At 47.3% G+C, this 23925-nt stretch overlaps 1 protein-coding gene and 1 non-coding gene across 2 annotated transcripts; one reads left to right on the top strand and one right to left on the bottom strand.

The window, feature by feature from the left end:
- The first annotated feature begins 424 nt into the window (after window positions 1-424).
- On the top strand, window positions 425-23167 carry PHF24 (PHD finger protein 24). The gene is given in 14 exon segments (XM_036021869.1): window positions 425-694; window positions 13307-13632; window positions 13634-13693; window positions 14535-14576; window positions 14578-14611; window positions 14614-14672; window positions 14674-14700; window positions 14702-14722; window positions 16627-16667; window positions 16669-16703; window positions 16996-17201; window positions 17538-17698; window positions 18016-18111; window positions 18695-23167. Coding segments are annotated over 13 exon segments (1194 nt in total). The 5' UTR covers window positions 425-694; window positions 13307-13317; the 3' UTR covers window positions 18792-23167.
- On the bottom strand, window positions 3430-3613 carry LOC114513488. The gene has a single exon (XR_003685845.1). It is a non-coding gene; the product is annotated as a U2 spliceosomal RNA (small nuclear RNA).
- Window positions 23168-23925: the final 758 nt, after the last annotated feature.

The raw sequence follows: 23925 nt of genomic DNA on the forward strand, positions 1-23925 counted from the left end.
AACATTTCGTGACAGTTCATTTGGACACTCTGTAGTCGGGTACTTCGAAGGTGAGTGCCTCAAGGCCAGAGAGAGTCCTGGGTCCGGATTCCCGAGTGAGTAGCTGGTCTTGGTGGGGGAGGTAGAGCCCAGCGCGAGGCCGCTGGATGAGTCATTCTCATTTTCCTAACCAGGTGCGAGCAGGAGCTGTGAGCAGCCTCGCCCCTGGCCGAGCCCCCTCCCGGGGCGCCCGCCTCCCCGAGGACACTGACCTTGCTGCGGGCCGCCCGACTGGCGCAGTTCCCGCGCCGCAGAGCCTGGCGCTGGTGGGGGGCGCCCACTGGCATCCGGACCGACGGCTACTTGGAGCCCGCCGCCGTCCTCCCGCGATCCCTCAGCGCGTCATCCTGGTGCCAGATCGCCAGCTGAGCGGTGAGGGCTGCTCCTCGAGGCGCAGGGGGCGGGGCGGGGCGCACCCACTGCCCCGGCGGGGGGTCTCGCGGGCGCACGCGCCGCAGTCGCGCCGGGCGGAGGGCGGAGAGGGTGGGTGTGCTCCAGGCGCGCTCCGCCGCCGCTGCAGCCTGCTCCTCCGCCCGCGCCGCCTGCTCCCGGCTCTCCGCCCCAGAACGCCGGCTTCCAAGCGGCCATGGGCGGCGAGGGGCCAGAGGTGTAGTCCGCCAGCCCTGGACCCGCGTCCCACACCCTGACGGTCCCGGTAAGCGGGGTCGAGGGCGGCGGGGACCCGGCAGGCACCCTACGGGGCGGGTCTTCGGGCCGCGGAATACCCTCCAGGGACTCTGAGGTGATGTATGGGAGCCGCCCCCAGGGGTCCCCGTGTAAGTGAATAAATCCTGTCTGCTGCCTCCACCCTTTGGGGGAATCCCGAGACGGTGTGTGGGAGCCTTTCCCATAAAGACCCCCTGGGTGAATGGGGACTCCCAGGGCTCGCTCAGCCTTCCTGCCAGGGGGAGGCCCGGTGTGGAGGGCACAGTCCCAAAGACAGCGTCTGTGTAACTACTCGAGGGCAAGGGTAGTCTCTGGAGTTGCCTCAGTGGAAGACCGTTTGGGAACGTGAGGGACCATAGGGGAGCCTCGGGAGCCTGCGCGGTGGGGGTGGACCCCTACAGAGGGCCCTGTGTAAAGGAGGACCTTAGAAGGTGCCCTAGAACTGTCTGGAAGGAACCTCTTCTTTGGAGGAGGGGATCCTGTCATGGGATCCAGGCCAGGAATAACTTCCTATATGCCCAGAGGACTTTGGCCTTGACCTCCCTTTAACTTTGTCCCTCCAATTGTGGCCCATAGGTGGGGGACCTTGTGGGGCTTGCTGCCTTTGTCCATTACCCCTCATTAGGATTTTTATTCTCGATAGTAACCCAGTTGGCTGCAAGCTGAATTTTAGTAGAGGCAGGAACTTCTATAAAAGCATAGAATGCAAGGAAGGGAAGGACCAGTGAGGCCTCTGAAGCAAAGAAAGATTTGAATCCCTGGGTTTGACCATGAGGAAGAAAGAAGTAAGCTCAAGTGGAGCAACTGACTCTGGCAGGTCCTGTAAAGAAAGTCCTTTGACGGAGGAAAGGAAGGATATGTAGGATTCTTGAGCACCAGTGTGCCAGGTTCTATACTAGAGATGTTCAACATCTTATATAATCCTTACAACAGCCTTATGAAATTATCTCCCTTTAAACATTAGGCACTTTAAACTCAGGTTTAGCAATTTGCCCAACGTTACAAAGCTTGGAATCATGAAATCTGCTTTTTGAAGTATATTTGGGAAAAAGTACCAAGGAGAGGCAAAAGCAAGAATGTATGTTTTTATATATGTAGCATTAAGGTACCAAGCATAGGGCTTTACAATAGTATATGCTCAGTAAATGTGATGATTAAATAAGTGGATTAGGACATTTTAATTAAGGATGGGACTGCTGCAGGGACTGTTTTCCACTGAATCTCCAGATTTCAGGGTGTGGCATCCTTTACCAGCAGCCTCTCTGTCAAGATGCCTTTGGGTGGCTCTGGACTTAAGAGGGTCTGGGAGAGGCCTCTGGGTGTGGTCTTTGACTGGACTTGCTCTGGGGAACTAGATGGAACCCTTCAGAGGATGGAGTCTCCTGATATAACCCTCCCTGCTACAAATGTCTTGAAGGTGAGGAAGGAGAGACAGGATCACTTTTATGAAGCATGATCCACACTGTCCTGTGGCCATCAGAATACAACCACCAGCAGACAATGATCCACAGATACCACTCAGGATATTTTTGCCCCACAGTGCCTCAGCATGCAGAGGAAGATGGTACAGAACCAAGGAAGGCTTAACCTTGTCTGGGAAGTGCAGAGGGTCTGCACCTGATACAGTGATGCACCCTGATCTTGCCCCCTCGGCTGTGGTAGGGCTTTCCTTCCACCCGAACCCTAAGCATGTAAATTTGGGATCAAGGATAGATTCTAGGTTTCTTGTCCAAAAACAAACAAACAAACAAACAAACAAAAACGGAGTAGTGAGGAAGCTAAGCAATGGAATTCACCACAGTGACATTCTGAGAGCTCTTTCCTGTTCCTCTTCCACCTGGCCAGACATAGTGACATCCTCCTCTAACAAAAGTGGCTTTCTCGGGCTCCTGGGGTTACATAGTGAGAAGAGACATCAGGCTTGTGAAAAAACAGAACAACTGGTTTGCTCGTTGTTAGCATTTCTTTTTAACTTGATGGCTGCTGCAGCCTGGGTGTGGCACCTCCTGCACAGCTCAGTGGAGCAAACTGACAGGTTTATATTAGTTTAGCACCTCCCCACTACAGGGTTGTTTATAATCCCCTTTCAGTTCAAACCCATTTCATTAGCTTAACACACCAAAGTAAACAGGGCTGTATACTTTTAAAGAAAATCAGAAGAAGCAAGCCTGCAAATATGATCTTGGCTCCAATTCAGAGATTTGTCATTAAGGATTTATTCCTAAACTGGTCTTTTCATTGTGGGCCCTTGGTATTGCACTCATTCATAACCCTGGAAAAGTTATTACGTGCTCCAGATGCTCCCCAAATATTGGACCTTGGATATCACTATCTAAGAATACTGTCTAACTATCACCTAATCACAACATGAGTTTGCAAATCAAAGCATTCTAGAATAGGTGTGAAGAATGTAACCAGGTGTCTTAATCTTCTCAAAGCAAAACAAAACAAAAACTGATCTCTACAAAGGGAGATAAAGGGGAAAGGATGAATCAACCAGTTTCACTTGAGTGGATACCAATATATCTGGATTTTTCAGCCTTTAATCTTCCAAATCTTCTCTGACCACATTCTTATGATTTTCTTCCTCACACATTTGCCATCTTTTTGACAGTGCTTCCTTTTCCTGGAACATGAATAGTAGGACATCCCCTAGCCCATTTCCCATACTCCCTGTATTTTATTCCCCACTACACTTGTTTCTAAGTGAATCATATTTATGAAAATAGTTTCCTTTCTTTTAGCAACAGACTCTTATTTTCCAGTCCCATGTACTTTTCCCCAGTAGTGCTCTTGGTTTCTGCTACCTTCATTTCCCAAACTGATTTATTCATTTCTGATGGGGCTATTATTAAACTGAGAAGAACAGATACTACACTTGATCTTAGCCAAAGGGCTGAGAAGCGATTGATTGAACTATTATTATCCACTCTACCCCTCAGTCTGAATGACCAGTTCTAACAGGAATTGCTTACCAGCTTTGGACCAAGAAACCAAGTCCATCAGTGTCCAGCTGGAGACAGGATTATTTTTTCCATCTCCCTCCATCCTTCTTCCCCTTCCAGCAATCCCCTCAGAGAATCACATATATTTACTAAGTGCTACCTACTTGCCAGCCACTAAGCTGGATAAATATGAGACTTCCTTGCCTTTGAGGAGTTCACAAAAAATCAGTCTGCATTTCTGTAGTTTACTATAAAGAGTAAGAAAAGTAAGGGGAAAATTACAGCCTTACAGATTATCCACAGGAATTAATGTAGAGTATGCCTTTTTCCAGGCGTCATTGAAATGCAACTGTTCTGTGCCTCCTCCAGCAGCCACATTCGTAGCTCCCCTGCCGTTGTCCTACCCACATTACTTCCACCCATATGTTTTCAGTAACCTGGCCACACTGTTGGTTTCTATGATAATTGTGACAGTATCTTATACTTGAATAACATGTTACAATTTACAAAGCCCTTTTAAGTACATGATCTCTGGTTTGAGAAATGTTTCACAAAACAAATGTATAAGCTCACCAGCTTGCTTTTCCTTTCCTTTTCTTTTTTTTTTTTCAAATATGTATTTATTTTAGACAGGGAATGGAGGGAAAAAGAGAGGAAGAGAAACATCAATGCCTGGTTGCATCTTGCGCTCCCTCTCCTAGGAACCTGGCCCAAAACCCAGGCATGTGCTCTAGACTGGGAATGGAACCAGCAACCCTTTGGTTCACAGGCCGGCACTCAGTCCACTGAGCCACATGAGCCAGGGTTCTTTTCATTTTCTTTTCCTTCCTTCCTTCCTTCCTTCCTTCCTTCCTTCCTTCCTTCCTTCCTTCCTTCCTTCCCTCCCTCCCTTCCTTTCTTTTTTTTTAGCCTTCTAATTAGGCTTTGAGTCCCCCAGAGGGGAAGCCCCAATGATTCACACCTCTTACCAGCTCTTAGGCTATGAAGAGGAGTTTCCTGTTAGGTCCAAAGGCCAAGCAATGCAATCCCTGGTCAGCCCTGGGACTTACCCAGGCTGCCCTGCTTCCTAGCCTCAGAAAATCCAATACTCTGTTCATTTTTCTCCCTGAAATTCAAATTTATATTCCCTTTTAAACAAGTATCTTAAGCACACTATCTCAGACCAGTTCTCTGAGCTGATTCTTATGTGAAGGCAGGTTTCCTCACCTATTTATATTCAGCACCCGGCTGGCTTCATACCATCTGAGCCATGATGGAGTCCCCATATAGCTCCATGCCTTGGCATGTGCCTTTACCTCTTCCTGGAATGCTTTTTTTCCCTTATCCACTAGGGTAACTCCCACTCATATTTCAAAATTTAGCTCAAGCAACACCTTTTTTTTTAATCCCACACTTATGCCCCCTACACATGAACATACTCACAATGCATTCTCAGGCTGAGTAAGGTTCCCTTTGTCATTCTACCAACAGTTAAGTACCTGATTTGTGCTTGACACATAGTAGGCTGCCCTCAGCAAATATTTGTAGACTCAACAAACAAGTCATGATAATTATGGTGTAATAAGTGCATTAAATGAGGCCGAATCTGTGCTTCAGGGCCCCAGAGCAGGGAACAAGGAGTGCCTCTCCATCTTGCTGAAAAGCTCTGCTTGCTAAGTGCAATCACATCAGCCAATCACTGATGGTGTGCTGTTCCTAAACTGTTGCTCTGCTTCTGTGGGAAGCTAGCACTGTAGCTCTTCATGAAGACTCATCCTAGGCCCCCGGAGGCTAAAGATCATACCATAATTTTGTCCTCGTGTATATTAGGCCATGTGGGCTTTCAGTAAATATTAAACAACAGCAGGAACTTCCTCACATCTTATTCTCTTGAGCTGAGTGCAGGAAGGCAGTTTTACTCATTCTTCAGCCCTTCTCCTTGGAAGCCCCTGGAGAGCTCCATGCAGTTGGGATAACTGTCTTCCCGGGCTGACTATGTCTTCCTGGGCAGACTGAAGCCAGTGGTGCTGTGCTGGATAAACATAGGCAAATGGAGGAGAACAGGAAGGTGCCAGACAGACCCCTTCAAGGTCTGTAGGCATGAAACTAAAAGCAGTTCATAGGCTACTGCCAGGTAACAGAAAGGCTGGTTAGGAGCAGCTGCAAGAGCACTGTGGTGATGTGCTAGATTCCTAAAACAACACCTCGTTGTTTTAGGAATCCAGCTGGAGAACAGCCAGACAGACCATTTTGGTTTTGATTTTCCTCAAAGACCAGAAGAGGGTAAAGGGACTCTTTTTTTATGTTTTGTTTGTTTGTTTGTTTAAAGTCCCAAGACGGATGTTAATGTACACAGTGAGCTTAAGGTCTATGCTGTACATTCTGCATTTTTAGACCCTGGTTCTGCTTGTATATCAATACCCTCCTGGCTGGTCACCTTCCATGTTAGGTGTGTGGCTTTCTGTGAGGCTCTCAGACAATCTTTCTGGCACATGCTTCCTGGAGCCGATTATCCAACATCTTGAAATTTTCACCTTATGTGCAGATGCTGCTCATGCTAAGTGTCTCCAGCCCAAACCAAGCCTAAGGGCCTCCTACATGTAGCTGTAGGGCGGCTGCCCGCCCTCCCGTGGGCCAGGCCACAGTGCTCCGTGATGTAGCACAAATGCAGGGGATCTTAAGTTTGGTAATATGAGCCTCTCTTTTCTTATCTTTGTGGTTGTGGACACTGACTAAATTCCAAAATTCTGTAGCTCTCTCCTTTGTCAAAGAAATTACCTGTAACTACTGTATGGTTCCCTGTTCACACCCCTGCTGGCCCTGTTAGGGTCCACCTCTGGGAAAGCAGTAGATGAGATGAGCTGGTGACTGCAGTTTCTGGAACTGAGTTTTGAAAATTTGGTCTGATTGGTCTCTCTGGCCAACCTTGAGGACGAGAAAGACTACTGATACCATGATCTCAAATAAACTTCTGTTCCCCATCCATTTCTGCAACATTCGTTCAAAAAATTTATAGAACCCACACTCCATGGAAGGCGGGGGGAACCATCTAGATTTTTCTCCCTCTTGCTCTCAGTGAAAAACTAAGATTCCTTTTTCCAACTGCTCAGCCCACTCAGGTTGTTTTCCCTGTCTCCTGACTCAAAGGTTTTCTTTGCCTTGTTCCTACCTAAGGAAGCCCTCATAACCTCCAAGCAATCACTTTTAATTGCTTTTGAGCCTTTTCCACACAGCTGCCATTCCCATATCAAGGATCAGCTGAAAGCAAGTACGTAACATGCCAAATGTGGAAACTCCTACGGGTTAGGAGGATTGCTCCTCAGGCTCATCCAACTATGAATCTTTATTGAGAGCTTCAGAAGAAAGGTCCTCTAGTAGCCTTCCCCTCCGTATTTCTCCACCAACTCTGGCTGTGGAGCAACCCCTCCTACTCCTACATCCACCACGCTGACCTTATACATAATCCCACTGCCGTTGTAAGCGTGTGCTCTGAAGAGAATGGGTGTGTCTCGCACACACACATTCCAAGCTGCCCACATACATCTTACTGCCTGACAAATGCATCTAGACAGACTTCTCTTACCCGAAGAAAGATTCTGGCTGTCGTCTATTTCATTTCCTCCAGATCATAAAGTCAGACAGCCCTATTCTACCTTCTGCCTGCTTGTCCCTCTGTCATTCACACCACCTGCTCCTGTGCCCTGCGGTTTTTTCCAAGCCTTCCCTAAGATACCCCAGATTCTCTGACAGTCACATCATTCTTGACACAATGTCTTTTTGTCCCTCTTTCATCCTTGTTAGGGAGGCAGAAAACCCCAGTTGCACTCACCAGCCGAAGAAGTAATCGTTAGGTATAATTTATGGGATCTTTGCGATTTGATTTCCTTTTGAACTCACTCTTCTTCCCAGGATTTCTGCCTGCACAGGAGAGGCCATGGTTTTCTCACCAGGCATTTGTTTTTACCCATCACTAATCACCACCACTTGTTTTTCTAGAAATTAGAGCTGATTATGTTAATTGCTCAAACACCACAGGTATGCATTTTGGATATTTCAACACATTTTTGCTTTTAATCAACGGGTCTTTTGTGTACAGGTTTAAGCCTCTCCACTAAGCATTAACGATTTTAGCCTCAGTTTTGAAATCCAGTTTTGTCACGCTCTCACAGTTTGTCTCAAAATTAAAGCCATGTTGATTCAGAATGACTTGGTGTCTTGTTTGGCTTTTGATGGTTTCTTTTGAATGGTTCTGTTCTATATTATCTGCATTACGGGCCTAGAAGATTGAACCATCACAGGTAAAATGGATAGCAGTACTCCAAGATCCTGTGGCCAGGACTGGAAAGTCCTTTTTATTTGTTTTTATGTATGTTTGTCTTGCTGGTGGATGTCATCTTTAGTCTTCATTGAAATTCTTTAAGGATAAACCCCAAACCACTGCTATGTCATGATGAAAAATTGAGATGGCTTAATAGTGATTCTTGTTATCCTTACAGAGAATAATGGTTGTAGCATTGTGTTGGGAGATTCTGTGGTTTGTTTGCTGATACACTATTAATGAGTCAGTTCACTTACAGAGTAACCCTCCTAAATTGGCTAGTCTTTGTTCAGAACCCCTATTACATTATCTGAAAAAGCCAGTAAGAAGCAAATGCACACCATTGATTTTACTCCAACGTACAAGTGAATTTTGTATAGTTATCCCAGGTCCCCAAAGAAGCGTTTGTCAATTTTTTTCAACCTATGCCTTCTTGCTGATAAATATAAATGTCATGAGTGCTCCCTAAACTTCTGATACACTTCTGGCAGGGCCTTCCCAAGAACATTTAGGGAGCTAGTAACTTCTGTGTATTCCCAAGAACCAGGAAGATAATACAAACCTCTGATGTTATGTAGTCTATGTTACAAAAAAGCGGGGGGGGGGGGGGGGGGGGCGCGGGGGGGGGGGGAGATGGCTTTTAATATTTGTTTTTCATGTTTCTTTGGAAATAGTATAATTGATGTACTTTTTCCATTCACTCACTTCTCCCCCTATTCCAGGAGTTTCTTTTTCTTTCTTTCTTTTTTTTAAGATTTAATTTATTTTTAGAGAGAGGGGAAGGCAGGGAGAGAAACATCAATGTGTGATCGCCTCTCACACTCCCCCTACTGGGGACCTGGCCTGCAACCAGACATGTGCCTTGACCAGGAATCAACCCAGGACCCTTTGCTTTGCAGGCTAGCACTCATTCCGCTGAGACACCAGTCGGGGCTCCAGGAATTTCTTATAGACACCTCCTCCTGCCCAGGGTCCAGCAAGTTCACCATTTAAGAATCATTGCTCTAGACTTTGTATTCCTGTCAAGGTTGTTTCTACCTTTAAATAACCATAAACAGTGCTTTAATAAATATTATTGTAAATATATATGTCCACAGGTCAGAGAATCAGCCTTTCATATAGAGTAGAGTTTTCTTCAAAGATATATTAGTAGCTGTCCATCTCTGCTAGACCTTTCAACCACACAGATTCTTAAGACAAGCTTAGGAATTCTGTTCTTACATCACTTCAGCCAAGGGGAAAGTTATTTTATGTCTTATGCTTCACAATGTTCTCCTTGTCTTTTACAGGTAAACATCTTTAAATCAAAAGACAAAAGTATAGTCCTCTAAGCAAAAATGTAAAATGATCCTAAGACTGTGTTTTCAAATTGCAGGCCCAGACCCATTAGGAAGTCATGCAATAATTTTAAAAAGTCATGACAAGGGTCATTTTAATGAAGTAGGGTAGAGAGAATAGAAAATCTCAGGGAGGCCCTGGCCAGTATGGCTCACTTGGTTGGGGCACTGTCCCATCAATGCAAATGCCGTGGGTTTGATTCCTGGTCAGGGCACATGCCTAGGCTGCAGGTGTGCCTGTAAGAGGTCTCCTACTGGGGCATAAAGGAGTGGCAACCAATCAATGTTTCTCTCCCTTCCCCTCTAGAATCAATAAGCATGTGCTCAGGTGAGGATTAAAAGAAAAAAAAGAAGAAAATCTCAAGGGAGAGTTTTTTGTCTCAAGGGATGCCTTTTTCATGAATATATTCATATATTTTAAACACCTTTCCACATTAATAAATATGCTTTTTATTTCAATATGTTTCTTATTGTTCATTTTTCCATTGTACCATAATTGAACCATTCTCTTATTGTCTAATATTTTTTTACAGTTGGGGAAAAAGGATTTTTAAATTACAATTTATTATTAATTGCTCACTGGGACATGAACACATTAAACGATTTCCTGAAGTTGATCAATAATATTTTCTCAATAAATCTCCTTTGCCAGCACCCTGTAAAACACAGTTACTTATTCAGAGTAAATATTTCTTAGCCATATACTTTAATTTTACAAATAGATTTTACAAATGGGGATGGGGATCTTTTCTCCTCAGTCAGTTTTTAAATTCAAAAATAAGGATTGGGTATCTTTGCTAACAGTTGATGGTAGTGCAGGCACCCAGGCAGGGTAGGAACCTGCACCACCATAGCACATACAAGAGTTATTTCTGGAAGGAAGACATGGCTGTCATCGGATATTATGTATATTAAGAATTTATGAAATATCAAAAAGACTTTGTCACAGTTACAGTAATTAATTGGGAAATGGTTGCTCTCTGTTTGCTTCCAAACCATTGCTAGGGAGTGGAGATGGGCACTGTGCAGGGTGAGAACAGTCTAATACAAGAAACTGACATTGATCGGATACTCACCCTGCTGAATACGTAATGGCGAAGATAAGTGCTCCAGAACAGGAGAGCATGGTGCTGTGAGCAGTCCACCCTGGACTGGGGAGTCTGCACTGACTTCCCCGAGGGAACGGTATTTGAGCTGAGCTCTGAGAGATGAATAGGCAATTCAGGAGAGAAGGAATGTTCAGAGTTCCCCAGAAATAGAGGGAGCGTGCCAAACAAGAACTGAAAGAAGTCCAGCGGGGTTGGAACAGAGTAAGAAAAGATGGCAGACCAAGCAGAGCCTCATGGCCATTACAGAGACTGATTTAGAGGACTTTATCCTGAAAACTATAGAAAACCATTGAAAAGTTTTAAGCAGGGGTTAACATAACACCTGAATGTCCCAGAGACATCTTTAATTCAACATGTACAAAATCCAATTTCATTGTCCCTCTTTCTTATTTTTCAGTTTCTGCAAATGGTGCTACCCTTGTTCTAGTGAGTCAGTTTAAAACTGCCCTCTCCCCCTGACTAGTGTGTGTCAGTAGATTGGGCATTATTCCACAAAGTGAAAGGTCGCAGGTTTGATTCCTGGTCAGGGCACATGCCTACGTTGTAGGTTTGGTCCCTGGTTGGGGCACATGCGAGAGACAACCAATGTTTCTGTCTCATGTTGATGTTTCTCTCTCCCCCCCACCCCTTCCCCTCTCTCTAAAAAAAAAAGGAGGGGGAAACCCCTACCCTCTCAATAAATCAGACTGAGGGGTGGGGACAGTTAGAAAAGGGAAAAGGGAGATAAATGGTGATGGAAGGAGACTTGACTTTGGGTGGTGAACACACAGTACAGTATGCAGATGATGTATTATAGAATTGTACACCTTATTATCCAATGTCACACCAATAAACTCAATAAAAATTAAAAACAAAGACTGAAGTACTGTCTAATCTCACTTATATATGGACTACAGACACTGAACTCATAGGAACAGATGGTTGCCAGGGATTGAGGGGTGGCGGAAGTGGAGAGATGTTGGTCAAAGGGAAGAAATACTCAGTTATAAGATGAATAACATCTGTGATCTGACTTAAAAATTGCTATAAGAGTAGATCTTCAGTGTTCTCAGCACAACAACAATATGATAATTATGTGAGGTAAAGGTCGTGATAACCATTTCACAATATGTATTTGTATCAAATCATCACATTGTGCACCTTAAACTTATACCACTTATATCTCAAAGTTTTATGTCACTTATATCTCAATAAACCTGGGAAATAAATATAAAACTACTTTCTCTCCCTTTACCTTTGACCAATCAGTTATTCTCTTCCCAAATTTCCCTCATTCTATTTCCATGGAATCAAAGACTCTCAGTCATCATCATTCCTGCTGCCATCATTTCAGTTGAAACCCTCTCCATCTTGCCTGAACTATTATAGCAGCCTTCAAATTGGCACTAACCTTTCCTCCTATCCTCTGTCACCCCCCCCCCCCCCCAAAAGGATAACTTCCTGCCCATCCTCTAAGGTCCACTTTGACTCTCAGTAGTGTGGTCTCTCCTTCCTTTAAGCACTTCCAGCACTCTGTCTTACTCTTCTTTGAGTCCTGGTTTTAAGTAGTGTGAGTGGTAAGACTGTTCTCCTGTCTTCTATTTCCTGTGATGAGTGATTAGTGCCTTGCGCATAGTACTGTTCAATAAGCCTTGATTATAATGGGTTGAGAGCAAGGCTGAAATGGACTCTGCTCCACTTTACGTAGAACTGGCATTCCCCAGTTGAATTCCACTAAGACCCTTCAGACTAGGAAATAGCAAATGGCTTTGCAGTACACCCTCGCTTTCCAATGCTGTGTCCTGCTGAGGAAGAGTAGACATGATAATACTTTTTAATCTATAAAGGATATGGACATTTCTTGAACAGTTCAGAAAATCAGAGCAGAAAAATGTGGGAGTCATGTTCAAAGCCTTAGCAATGTGAGAGGCACCTGAGAGCTTGTAATGGGCCAGTTTGTCTGTTGTTGGGTCTGTTGATAGAAAACAGACCCATAAAGAGGTATAGCTGCTAATTAGACAGGCAAAGGAGTGTTTGTAACCTGGACCACATGGATCGAGTGGTCGAGTTTCCTAACTCCCTGTTCAGGAGTCCTCTAAAAATAGGAGTTCATTCACTCTGACTCAAAAAGTAGGCATTTGAGCCCTGACCAGTGTGGCTCAGTAGGCTGAGCATCAACCGAAAGGTCACCGGTTTGATTCCTGGTCAGGGCACATGCCTGGGTTGTGTGTTTGGTCTCCAGTTGGTGCACATACAAGAAGCAGCTGATTGACTCACATGGATGTTTCTCACTCTCTCTCCCACCTTCCCCTTGCTCTAAAAATAAAAAAAAATAAAATCTTTTAAAAATTAAATCTTTAAAAAATAAATCTTTCTTTAAGTAGGTATTTGATGTGGATTACCCCTGGATGGATTGCACGCAGCACTTATTGGAGGAGCTTTCCTTCTATCAGAAGTCTGAAATACGAGTATGTTGCTGTAGTCTTGCTTTAAGCCTTGAGTCATCTTGTGGGGCAGAGGAGAGATTTGGGCTCTCGGGTCTCCGTCTGTCTCAAAGTAGTAGAGGCCTGGGACCCCTGGACTTAATTGGCTTTGGGACAGGAAGGAAGACAGAAATACCATCTCACATTTGTAGAGTGCTTTCCAGTCTACTAAGCACTGTTAAGCTCATGAATGAATGTCATTTTCGTGACAGCCCTCTGACGTGTGCTGAGGAGATAGCCCTCATTTCATAGATGGAGAAACCAAAGCCACAAGGCCAGTAGGAAGAAGAACAAAGGTCTTCTGATTCCTTAACAATTACTCTGTCCACCTCACCACTACTGAATTTTAGAATGAGAAAAACTATGTAATAGTGTCACTTAGGTAGTTTCTTGAAATTGATTGGCTCAACATGGTGAGCCATTGGCTGAGTCTTGGCCCCTCTGCTTTTAGTTCACAGAGCCATGGGGGTGTTGATGTCCAAGCGGCAGACAGTGGAGCAGGTGCAGAAGGTGAGCCTGGCTGTGTCTGCCTTCAAGGATGGGCTACGGGACAGGCCTTCCATCCGACGCACAGGTGAGCTTCCAGGGTCCCATGGCACTGTAGAGGGCTCGGTGCAGGAGGTGCAGGAGGAGAAAGAAGCGGAGGCAAGCACCCCAGTGCTCCAAGAAGAGAGCAGCATCAACCGTGCAGCCTGGGAGAGGCTCCGTGATGGGCGTGGAGTAGAGCCTGAGGAGTTTGACAGGAACAGCCGTTTCACACCCCCTGCCTTCATCCGCCCCCACCCGGAAGCTGGATGATGACAAGCCTCCAGATATTTGCTTGGAGCCCAGAGAGCCTGTGAGTGTCCAGTCAGGGCAGATTCCTCACTTTAAATGTTTTTTTTTTAATTTTTAAAAAGATTTTATTTATTTTTAGAGAGAGGGAAAGGGTGGGAGAAAGAGAGGGAGAGAAACATCAATGTGTGGTTGCCTCTCATGCACCCCACCCCTGGGGACCTGGCCCACAGCCCAGGCATGCGCCCTGACCCGGAATCCAACCAGCAACCCTTTGGCCCGCAGGCCTGCGCTCAGTTCACTGAGCCATGCAGCCAGGGCAGACTCCTCACTTTAGACGTGAGGAGCAGGCAGCAGGACAGGGAGGCCTGGTAATGGTTGACTTCAGAACAATCTTTGAGTTTCTTTCACAAGGATAACAATGTTAGTTACATTCTGGATTAGCCTTAGTGAAAGACGGGGCAGTAGGTGACAAGGAATGAGACCGTGGCAGGCCTTCTGCCAGCTTTCCCACCTAAGTACTACCCTTGTAGGGAGCATTTGGAAATTTATGGGTGGGGAGACTTTGGGGAGGTGACAGTAACTGTAGGAGTTGCTACATGTATTTGGTGCCAAGAAAACCAGGATACTAAGTGTCCTACAATGCTCGCAACAGTCTCTCACAACAAATTATTCTTCCCCAAAATGGTAGTAGCATTTCTGGTTCTGTTCAGAAACATGGTCACAGAGGCCTGAGCAGCTGGAAAGAGCCAGGAAATAGTGCCTTAACCCTGGCTTAGTTGGAGTGTTTCCTCTAGGCTGCTCCAGGGAGATCCAGCCCCTATATGGGCAGCTCTGTGCTTGGTGGCCATTGATCTTGCTGCCTGTGCTTACACGTCCCTGTTTGTTCCTGCCATCTTTCCCAGGTTGTCAACGATGAGATGTGTGATGTCTGTGAGGTCTGGACCAGCCGAGAGCCTCTTCCCATGCAGGGTCTGCAGCAGGGTTTTCACGATGGCTGCCTGCGTCGCATGGGCTACATCCAAGGAGACGGTGCAGCAGAGGGTGACCGAGATGGCACACACGGAAACATGGCTGGAGCTGCCACTACTGTGTGAGCTTGGACTGCAGGGACAGTGGGCTGCTGCATCACAGGGGACATGGCACTTTTTCTGGAGGCCCAGTCTTGGAACACTGGTTACTAGGCAGTGACCTAAAGAGTTTTCCAGAAGCAGACATAAGGGTTCTAGAGCTAGGACAGGATTTCTCTACCTCAGCACTATTGACATTTTGGGCATCATAATTCTTTGTTGTGGGGGCTGTGTGCATTATAGGATTTTTAGCAATATCCCTGGCCTCTAGCCACCGTCTAACACTGATGATTTTCAAATCTGTGTGTCCAGACCTAAATTTTCTCTGTCTCTTGCACTTTTATTTATCTCTGTGCTTCACATGTACTTCATATTCAACATGCCCCCCGGGGAACTTATCTTTCTCCCAAAAGCTGAATACCACCTGACCTCACCCCCCCAGTTACCAATCCCAACTCATTTTTCTCCTTCGTCCCCCTAGTAAGTTAACGGGTCCTATTGATTCTACCTCCCAACATCCCTCAAATCTCTCCCCTCTTTTCCGTTCTCTTGTCTTGGTCACTCATCTTTTCTCATCTCTACTGTTGCAACAGCCACCTCACTGCTGTTCGTGCCCCCAGACTTTGCCCCTGTAGTCCATGTTCCACACGGCAGCCAAGGATCTCACCATGGCACCCCACACCTAAACACCCTTCAGTGACTCCCCTTGCCCTCAGGACAAAGGCCCAATTTGAGGGGCTCCATATAGGGCATTTGAGGCGCCTCACAGTCTTCCGCCTGCCTCACCTCCCTTTTCATTCCTTCTTGCTCTTACTCCACACGTGTACTCGACACTCAGCCACAGCGAACACCTCACGGTGTTACACAGCATAGACTAAGTCCTCAAAAGTGGTTATTGAAGGAATGGTTTGACTTCCTTATGAAATCCACAAGTGAATATTCATGAAATGTCTGCTCCTGTTCTTTGCTGGTATTTTAGGGGAAAAAATAACCTACTAGAAAGAACCTTTGATATTTTAAAGATTGTGAATTAATGTTAACAAAATAACCTATCAGTACTCTTTTGGAGGTAAAACTTTTCACCCTGGCTGGCGTGGCTCAGTTGGTTGGGGCATTGTCCCATAACCGAAGGGTTGTGAGTTCAGTTCCCAGTCAGGGAAAATACCTGGGTAGCAGGCTTGATCCCCTGTCTGGGCACATACAATCCCTGGTCTGGTCCCGTACAGGAGACAACCAATCGATGCTTAGCTCTCACATCGATGTTTCCTCTCTTCCTCTCTCTCTAAAAAAGCAATGGAAAAAAGTCTTCGGGTAAGGATGAGAAAACAAAACAAACAAAAACCTTCTACAGCACCACAGATAAACCTCATTTGGTTTGAGGAACTTTGTCATGATGGCGTCTCTTTCAAAACCACTCTGGAGTAATTTGAAGGAAACAACAACCCACCAAGAGCAGAGTTACAATTGAAATTATTTTCAACTAAAATAGCTCCTCGAGCACAGTCTAACACAGATGGCAAATCCATAAAATGGATAAAGATGTAGCTGTTCTGGTTAATGGGGCCAGGGACTCACAGCCCTACCCACTTACTAGCCCCCTTTCTTCCTCACAGCAGTTTCCTAACGCACTTCAAGGAAACCCAATATATCAAAAAAATAATTTTAAAACCACTATTTTAATAAAAGGGACTCGGAGCTGGAATGAGGATACCTGGGTTCTGGGAAAGATTCTGCCCCACAGTCGAGCAACTCGAAGCAAGTCCTTTCCCCTTCTGGGGCTTCAGTCTCCTCAGTTACGAATGAGAGGCTAGGATTAGGTGATCTCAGAACTGGCTTTCAATTCAAATACTATTCCCATTTCTCTTGATCTTTAGCCTTTCTTTGGCCTATGTGGCCCCTGACTCAGCTCTTTTTTTCCACCCCCCAGGATAACCTCAACTTGCTGCTAACTGAGGAGGAAATGTACAGTCACCGAGACCTTTCAGCAGTGTAAAGTCATCCCTGGTAAGGCCGGATGGTACTGCTGGGTGGAGAGGTGCCAGGCAGATTTCCCCATCATACCTGCTAGGATGAAAGGAGTATCCTGGAATTTGGGGGGTAAAGGGAAAATAGGTCCCTGTTCCCAAGCTGTTGGCCAACGGACACCCACACCTGAGTTGTCCTGGTTGTTGGAGACAAAGACTCTGCAAGAACTGTGGGTTCAGGGGCTCTAGTGGGTACCCTAGAGGGTGGAGTGGAGGGCCCCATGGTCTGAGGAAGGAGTGGGCATGGCGGGCATGTGGTGCATCCTCCCTAGATTGCTCCCTGACATGGGAGGACTTCCTGCGCTACCGCCACCAAGCAGCAAAGCGGGGGGACAGTGACAGGACTCTAAGCCAGGAGCAAGAGGAGCAGGCAGCCCGCCAGTTTGCAGCCCTGGACCCTGACCATCGAGGACACATAGAGTGGCCTGACTTCTTGTCCCATGAGTCCCTCCTACTCCTGCAGCAGTTGCGTCCCCAGGTAAAGGCCAGCTGGGGTGATATGGGATGCTGGGTGACAGACCCCTGGGAAGCATGCCGGGCAGGTTGGTGGAGCACTGGGTACTCCCTGAGCAGGACTCAGTACCAGAAAAGAGCTCAGATTCCATCCAATGACAAATGACTCAGTGCCTGGCTGAGGAAACTGCCCCGGGAAGACTGGTTGGCACTGGACACCACCACAAATGCTGGTGCTACAGGAAAGGCTCTGGGCAGCTTCAAAGGGAGGTTGCAGAGGTGTTAATGGAGGTAAAATTCTCTGTGGCTTGACAGTTTATAAAATATTTTCACCTCCAAGATCTTGTCTCTTCTTCCCCAGAACTCTCTTTTAAGACTTCTGACAGTCAAGGAGCGGGAGCGAGCCCGAGCCACCTTCCTGGCGTGGGGCCACGGGAGCACCATTAGTGAGGCGGAGTGCCGCCACGCACGGCACTCGTGGTTCTGCAAACACCTCCCGGAGGCTCCTTCCTCCAGTGTCAGGTCTGCTCCTACCAATCCCTGCCCCCATTCATATACCTGCCTCCTTTTCCCACGCCACAGGCCTGTAAATACGAAAGGTACTCTCTGTTTTTCCGCTAATAGCCAGGCTAGGATCCTCCTATGTATTAGATGAGGCAGTGACTCCTGTTGGCTGAGGCATCAGGCAGCCTCTACTCCACACTGTCACCCCATGTCAGAAAGGATGTGCCCTGGACATGCACATCCTCTAGAGCCAGAGGTCCACCGGAGTTTGGGAGGGGGCCAGGCCTTTCACTGTCCCACTCTTAACTACATGTCCATGTCCTTGTGCCCGACAGCATCAGTCATGTGGGTCCCATAGCAGACAGCAGCCCAGCCAGCAGCAGCAGCAAGAGTCAGGACAAGGCCCTGCTGCCCACAGAGCCTGAATCCAGGTGAGTGGGACTTCCTCTTCTGGCTATCTGCTCCTTTGACCTCCCAGCACACACAAGTAAAAGAGGGCGTTACCTATTGCCACCTCAAAACAGCAAGTGCCAGCCCTGGCTGGTGTGGCTCAGTGGATTGAGTGCCAGCCTGTGAACCAAAGGGTCACCAGTTCAATTCCCAGTCAGAGCACATGTCTAGGTTGTGGGCCAGGTCCCCAGTAGGGAGCACATGAGAAGCAACCACACATTGATGTTTTTTTCTCTCTCTTTCTCCCTCCTTTCCCCTCTCTCTAAAAATAAATAAAATATTTTATCTGGCAACCTAAAAGGTCCAGAAAAACCAAAGACAAAAAAACCCCCAGCAAGTCCCCACCCCAGAGAGCAGGCTCCCATAGTGCACATTTGACCCCAGATCCATAGGGCCAGCCAGCTGGTCTGTCACCTTGGAAGCACAGCTGGCCATAACCATGTCAGGCTTCCAGGGCTTCCCTGGGTTTTGTCTAGCTCAAGCCATGCTGACACTGGGTCAGGGCTCTTCAGCCTCCGGGCTCTGCACCCAGCCTCACAAACCTGTGCTTTGATTCCACTCCAGGTCTGTGGACTGGCCTACCTTCCTGCGGGAGAATGTCATCTACATCCTGGCTGCTCGCCCAAACAGTGCAGCCATTCACCTGAAACCCCCTGGATAGCATGGAGCAGAGAAATTCAATTCAGGGACAGTGGCTTTCTCTCCTTTTCCTCTCTCTCTTTCCCCCACCAGCCTGTGGTAGAGACTCACGAGGATGGGGCGCTGCCGGCATCTCAGTTTGTCACCGAGCTTTATGGCACTGAAACACCATTCACCTCACGACAGAGGCAGTAAATGCATCACCACAGGGAGAAGCCCTGGGAGCTGTGGCAGCACCCAGTCCTGAAAACACACCCCCCCCCCACCTTCACATGGTACACTGGACCTGCCACGGCACATGGGTGTGCGTGCACACACACTCGTACACCCCTAGCTGTCCACCCCTTCAGAGACCTGGTTCTTCTGGTTAAAAAATGTCCAAAGTTCCTTTGAGAACACACTGGTAGAGACGAGGGGGTCCTGACTCGCCCTATTCTATTGGCCAGTTCCAACTCCATTACATGAGACCCTGACCAAGTGATTCCTAATAAGGGGCATATCAGATTCACATGCTCTCCTGGAAATAGAGGTTCCATGTTCCCCCATTGAAAATCCCTTCTGCGGTGAGCCACTGTTCTGGTAGGTGTGTATTATATCCCTCGGATGTGCTGGGGTGGGAAAATGGTTAAAAACCACCACTGCACTTCAGCCCTTTATTTATTTAAATTTCAATTCCTGGCAACAGAGAAGGTAACTAGTCTGTGGAATCCTAATTACAAAAGGGGGAGGTAGCCCCTGCCAGGGACCCAGAAGTCTAGAACCTCTGAGCCGGGACATTCAAGTCAAAAAGTCTTTAGAAGAACAATCAAAACCCAAAGTGAGCCATCCTGGCCCCTGTTTTTCAGATGTGAACTCACGGCCCACAGTCCAAGGGGTCTAAATGGAACCAGTCTGATGGCAGGAGTTACAGCCCTGCGTGTTAGATGCTTCACCCAAGTCAGCTACCACGGAGCCCTACAGCCTGGGCTCCAAACAGGACCAGGTCTGGGTGGAAGAGAACAGGAGAAGGCCCATCTTTTCCATCCTCCCAGTTCGGCTCAACTGTAGACCTAGAAAAGTGTGCCACTGTGCAGAGAACAGAGCCAGCCTCTGCCGTAGCTCCACAGAGGCCCTGAGCAGGGACTCCTTTCAACTACCCTGAAAATGAGGATAAGAGGCAGAAGCTGAGAAGAGAATTGGCTTCTCAGGTCTGTTAAGCAGATAAAGTCCCAGCAAAGCCTCACAGAAGCCATCAGTTTTCCCTTCTCCCCATCACTGAAATAAGGCCTCGGTTGCTACTTCTCCCCCTGTTAACTACATGTTCTTCCCCACCAGGCTAAGGCCTGGGCCTAGAATGGGAGGACTTTGGGGACAAGCGGAGGCTGCCACAAGGCCACCACACCTGGCCTTTAAGTCCCATCTGTCCTCCTAAGTTCTCATCAAGTTCTCAAGTCAGTGCATGTTGTGGATCAGCCCCTGGGTTGAGGTTTCTGTTCCCAACCTAATAGCAGGTTTAGCCGGATCTGACTACCAAGAGTTATTTGAGATGGTTCAGTCTCAGTTTGAGTTAGTTCAGTCATACAGAAGCTAACATACCCCATTGTCGAAGTAACTTGTACTAAATAGGATATTTACAGAAGCAGCAGCATCCAGCTCAGTGTTGAGATGCTCAGAAGAGGAGGGAGCTGCAACCAGGAGTGTGGTGTATGGCCTCCTCCTGCCAAAACTGCTTGAACTGGAAGCAGTGGAAAGCTTCTGGAGTTGGATTACTTAGGACTGAAATGAAGCAGACAGAAGATGGATCTCGGTTCATGTATATGACCCCGAGCATTTCAAAACACAGCTTTTGGTAAATATTCCTTACCCATACTCAGGACTGATCAGTGAGAGGGGTTGTTGTTCAGTCCAGCCCAAAAAAAGCGAGGAAGCACATGACTCAGGTACAAGGACTGCATCTGAAGCAGCCTGGCCTGAGATTAAAGCACATTAAGCATAGGGCCTCTTGCTCACTCTCCTGGCAAATCACTTTTTGCATCAATGGCCTTGAGCTGTTTGACCTTATGAACAGATCATTTTGAGTAAAGACAAGCTCTGGACGTTTAGGGCTGAACAGCTTTTTTCTCCTGCCTCATCATCAGTCACAGGGACTGGGAGTCCACCTTCTCATTTCCTGTCCTTCACAGATCAAGGAGATGCCTACCTCTCTGGAGCTGCAGCTTCTAGCTTTCTGTGGGTGAGTGGTGAAAGACCATACGCCAGATCAAGCTAGCGGATCCCAGGGCCTGACAAAGCAGGCCCAAGTTCTTCCACAAGATCAGGCCCATTTGAGGTCACCTCTGCCTATTCCAGGACACCAAGCTTCCCTGGTAGGGGTATGCTGCAGAGGGTCCAGAGGACACTGCTCCCCACCCACAAAGGATAGAGTCCCCAGTCCAAGAGAGTCCTAGGAAGCAGAAAAAAACCAGCTTCTCCATAGGCATCTAACTTTTTACCACAGGAGAGGTTCAATAGCTCCCCCAGTTCAGAGTGCAGAAGACGCACCCCAACCCCCTGTCCGGGATCTCCCTTTGCAGTGTTCTAAGCCATGGAGACCTTTAGCAGCATGTAAGGAGATGTTCAAACTTTCATAAACCTAGTGGACTCAACTCTCCTCCTTTTCATACCCTTCCACCACTATGAGTGTCTGAAATTCTGCCAAGCACAGAAATTAGTGTCTGACTTTAATAAGGGTAGGAGAAAATGTTTGTCTTTTCTTCTTAAGATCAGTGCTTTTCCCAGGTACCACCCACCCCATCCCTCAACCAAGAAAGGCCGGGGTTATAAATACACTCCTCTGAAGACCATCTGCCCTAGGCCTGTGTTTCACCCAGCAGTCCTCTTCCCCACTTTCATATTTAAAGACGGGTAACTCAGTGAAGCCGCAGCAACAGAGCGTCGGCTGAGGCAGTAGCTATGGCCTCATAACCTCTCCAGGTGTGCTCCATAGCTTCCTCTCCTAAGACCAGCCCTCCCCAACAGATGCAGGCTCTGCAGTTTTGAGCAATGACCCCTTTGGATCCCAGGGATGGAGGTGTTTGCTTACTCCTAGGTACTGACTCCCTTCCAAGTGCTCTTCCTTTGAGGTCAGCCAAAGCCATGAGCACATCGCCTCTTCTTGCCTTCAGCTCAAATGGGGCTGCAGGGTTGACACTGGCCTTTCTAGCCCTGGTGCTCCCTGAGGGGTGTCACCCTGGCCTTGTTTCAGTGGCCAAATCTGGGGATTCCCCCGTTCCTACCACCAACATGGGAAGCACAGAATCAAACTGCCTGGGAAGAGGGCACCTCACTACGGGGTAAGCCCAGGATGATGCCTAGGCCTCTCAGCCCAAAGCATAACCTCAACAATTGCAGATCTTGGCTTTAATAAGAGTAGTGCCAGGAAGGCCTAAAGCCAAGAGGAAAGCTTAGCAGGAGCTGTCTGGCGGGGCCTCAGGCTAGCCATGACCACCCCAGAGCCGAGAGTAACCTCCAGGTAGGACTATAAACAGGTTCTACTGACCTGCAAGCATGTCCCGTTCCAACCAGCAGAGTAAAAGGATGTATACTTGTCACTCAAAGGCAGAACAACCTTGATGCCAGAATTTCAGGACATCCTGGCAGCACCTATAACCATAACCCCTTTATACCCCTCTATTACAGTGGAATAAAATTACTACTCCATGCCGCGGAGTTTGAATTGGCCCAAGATCTCTCTGGGTCCCTGCTTATAGCCCAGACAACAGAGATCTTGCTGAGTGGGGGATATCAATGCACTGTGCCTGTTCCCGACAGCCCTGGAGTGGGGTAGGACTGGGCACTTTCCCCGTTGTTGCTTTCCGGCTACCACTGCTTTTGGCAACCTTGGGGGTAAAAAAACAGGTTAGAAAATTTCCATTAGACTCAACTAGCACTAAGGAAAATCTTCTCTGGGCCACATACCCTGATAGCCAGATCATAGAGAGGGTGTCGGGTCTGGTCTAGGCCAGTGACTGAGAACCCAAGTTGCAATGTGTCTACAATGGGTTGGTGTGACCACAGCTGTGAACAAAGTGTAAGTAGCAAGGCCTTTCCATATCTGTGGTGAAACACAGGACTTCATGCTTAGCCTCCTGCAAGAGATGGCCTATGCTCTGTCTCCCAGCCACACTCAGGCTTGTGAGGGGGTTCTGAGAGCACTCAACAACGATGGAGGATCCAATGCCCTGTGGTCCCTCATGCCTTTCCTATGTGCTTTCCCGAGGAAGGTAACTTGGCAGTAAGCTGAGGGGGACACGTCCAAGCCCTGTCTTCCCATCATTCCAGCTGCATGCTCTTCCCATGGTTCAGCCTTCACTCCAGAAGGAGCTGATGATCTCCAAGGCTGGGCACAGTGGAAATCCTAATAAAGAGATTGTGATGCTGTTTTGGCTTCCTGTTTCCTGTTGTTTGGGGCATCTGGTGAGTTTCTGTGTGATTTCCTATGGTTAACCAATTCCTGAGTCTGAGTCTAAGACAGTCAAAGCAGGGAAGCTGTGGCCTCCAAGAACACAGTACACTGTGTCTCTCCTTCTAGAGCTTTCCTGGTACTGATCTTCCAAAGAATCAAGTGCTTGGTGGGAGTAGGAGGAGGCGGGGGTTACATGGAGGTACTGAAGAGAGGTGCCAGAGTTTTTGGAGAAATGGAGGAAGAGGTGAGGCCTCTAAGCCTGCCTACTATGTATTGCCCATTTTAGACACTTCTTTTCCCAGTTCCAGCTGAGCTACAAAGTAGGAAAGCTAGTTGGCTTGTTTTCTCCTTGTCTTCTGGGCCCTCCTTGGCCTGAGTTTCCTACCCATTTTTGCTAGTTGTTTTAATGTGATATAATAGGGTTGGGTAAACTACAGCCTGGAGAAGCTTTTGGAGGACTATGGAACCCCCACTCACCCCTTTTACCTGGAAAAAACAAAACCAGAACCTGTAGCAGGAAAGCATCTCTAGACTGTGGCTCAGAGGCAGAAACTTGACCTCTAACCCAAAGGGGTCCCAAATACAAATATTTGTGAACATTTTTTTTATTATTATGCACTGGGAAGTTCTAAGTGCTTTGCATAAAGTAATCAGTTCCTCTTCAAAGCAACCCTATGAGATTTGTATTACAGACAAGAAAAGTGAAGAAGAGAGGATGAAAGTTTCTCAAGGT

Source organism: Phyllostomus discolor, chromosome 3 (assembly GCF_004126475.2).
Source record: "Phyllostomus discolor isolate MPI-MPIP mPhyDis1 chromosome 3, mPhyDis1.pri.v3, whole genome shotgun sequence".
In the NCBI taxonomy this organism is placed as follows: Eukaryota; Metazoa; Chordata; class Mammalia; order Chiroptera; family Phyllostomidae; genus Phyllostomus; species Phyllostomus discolor.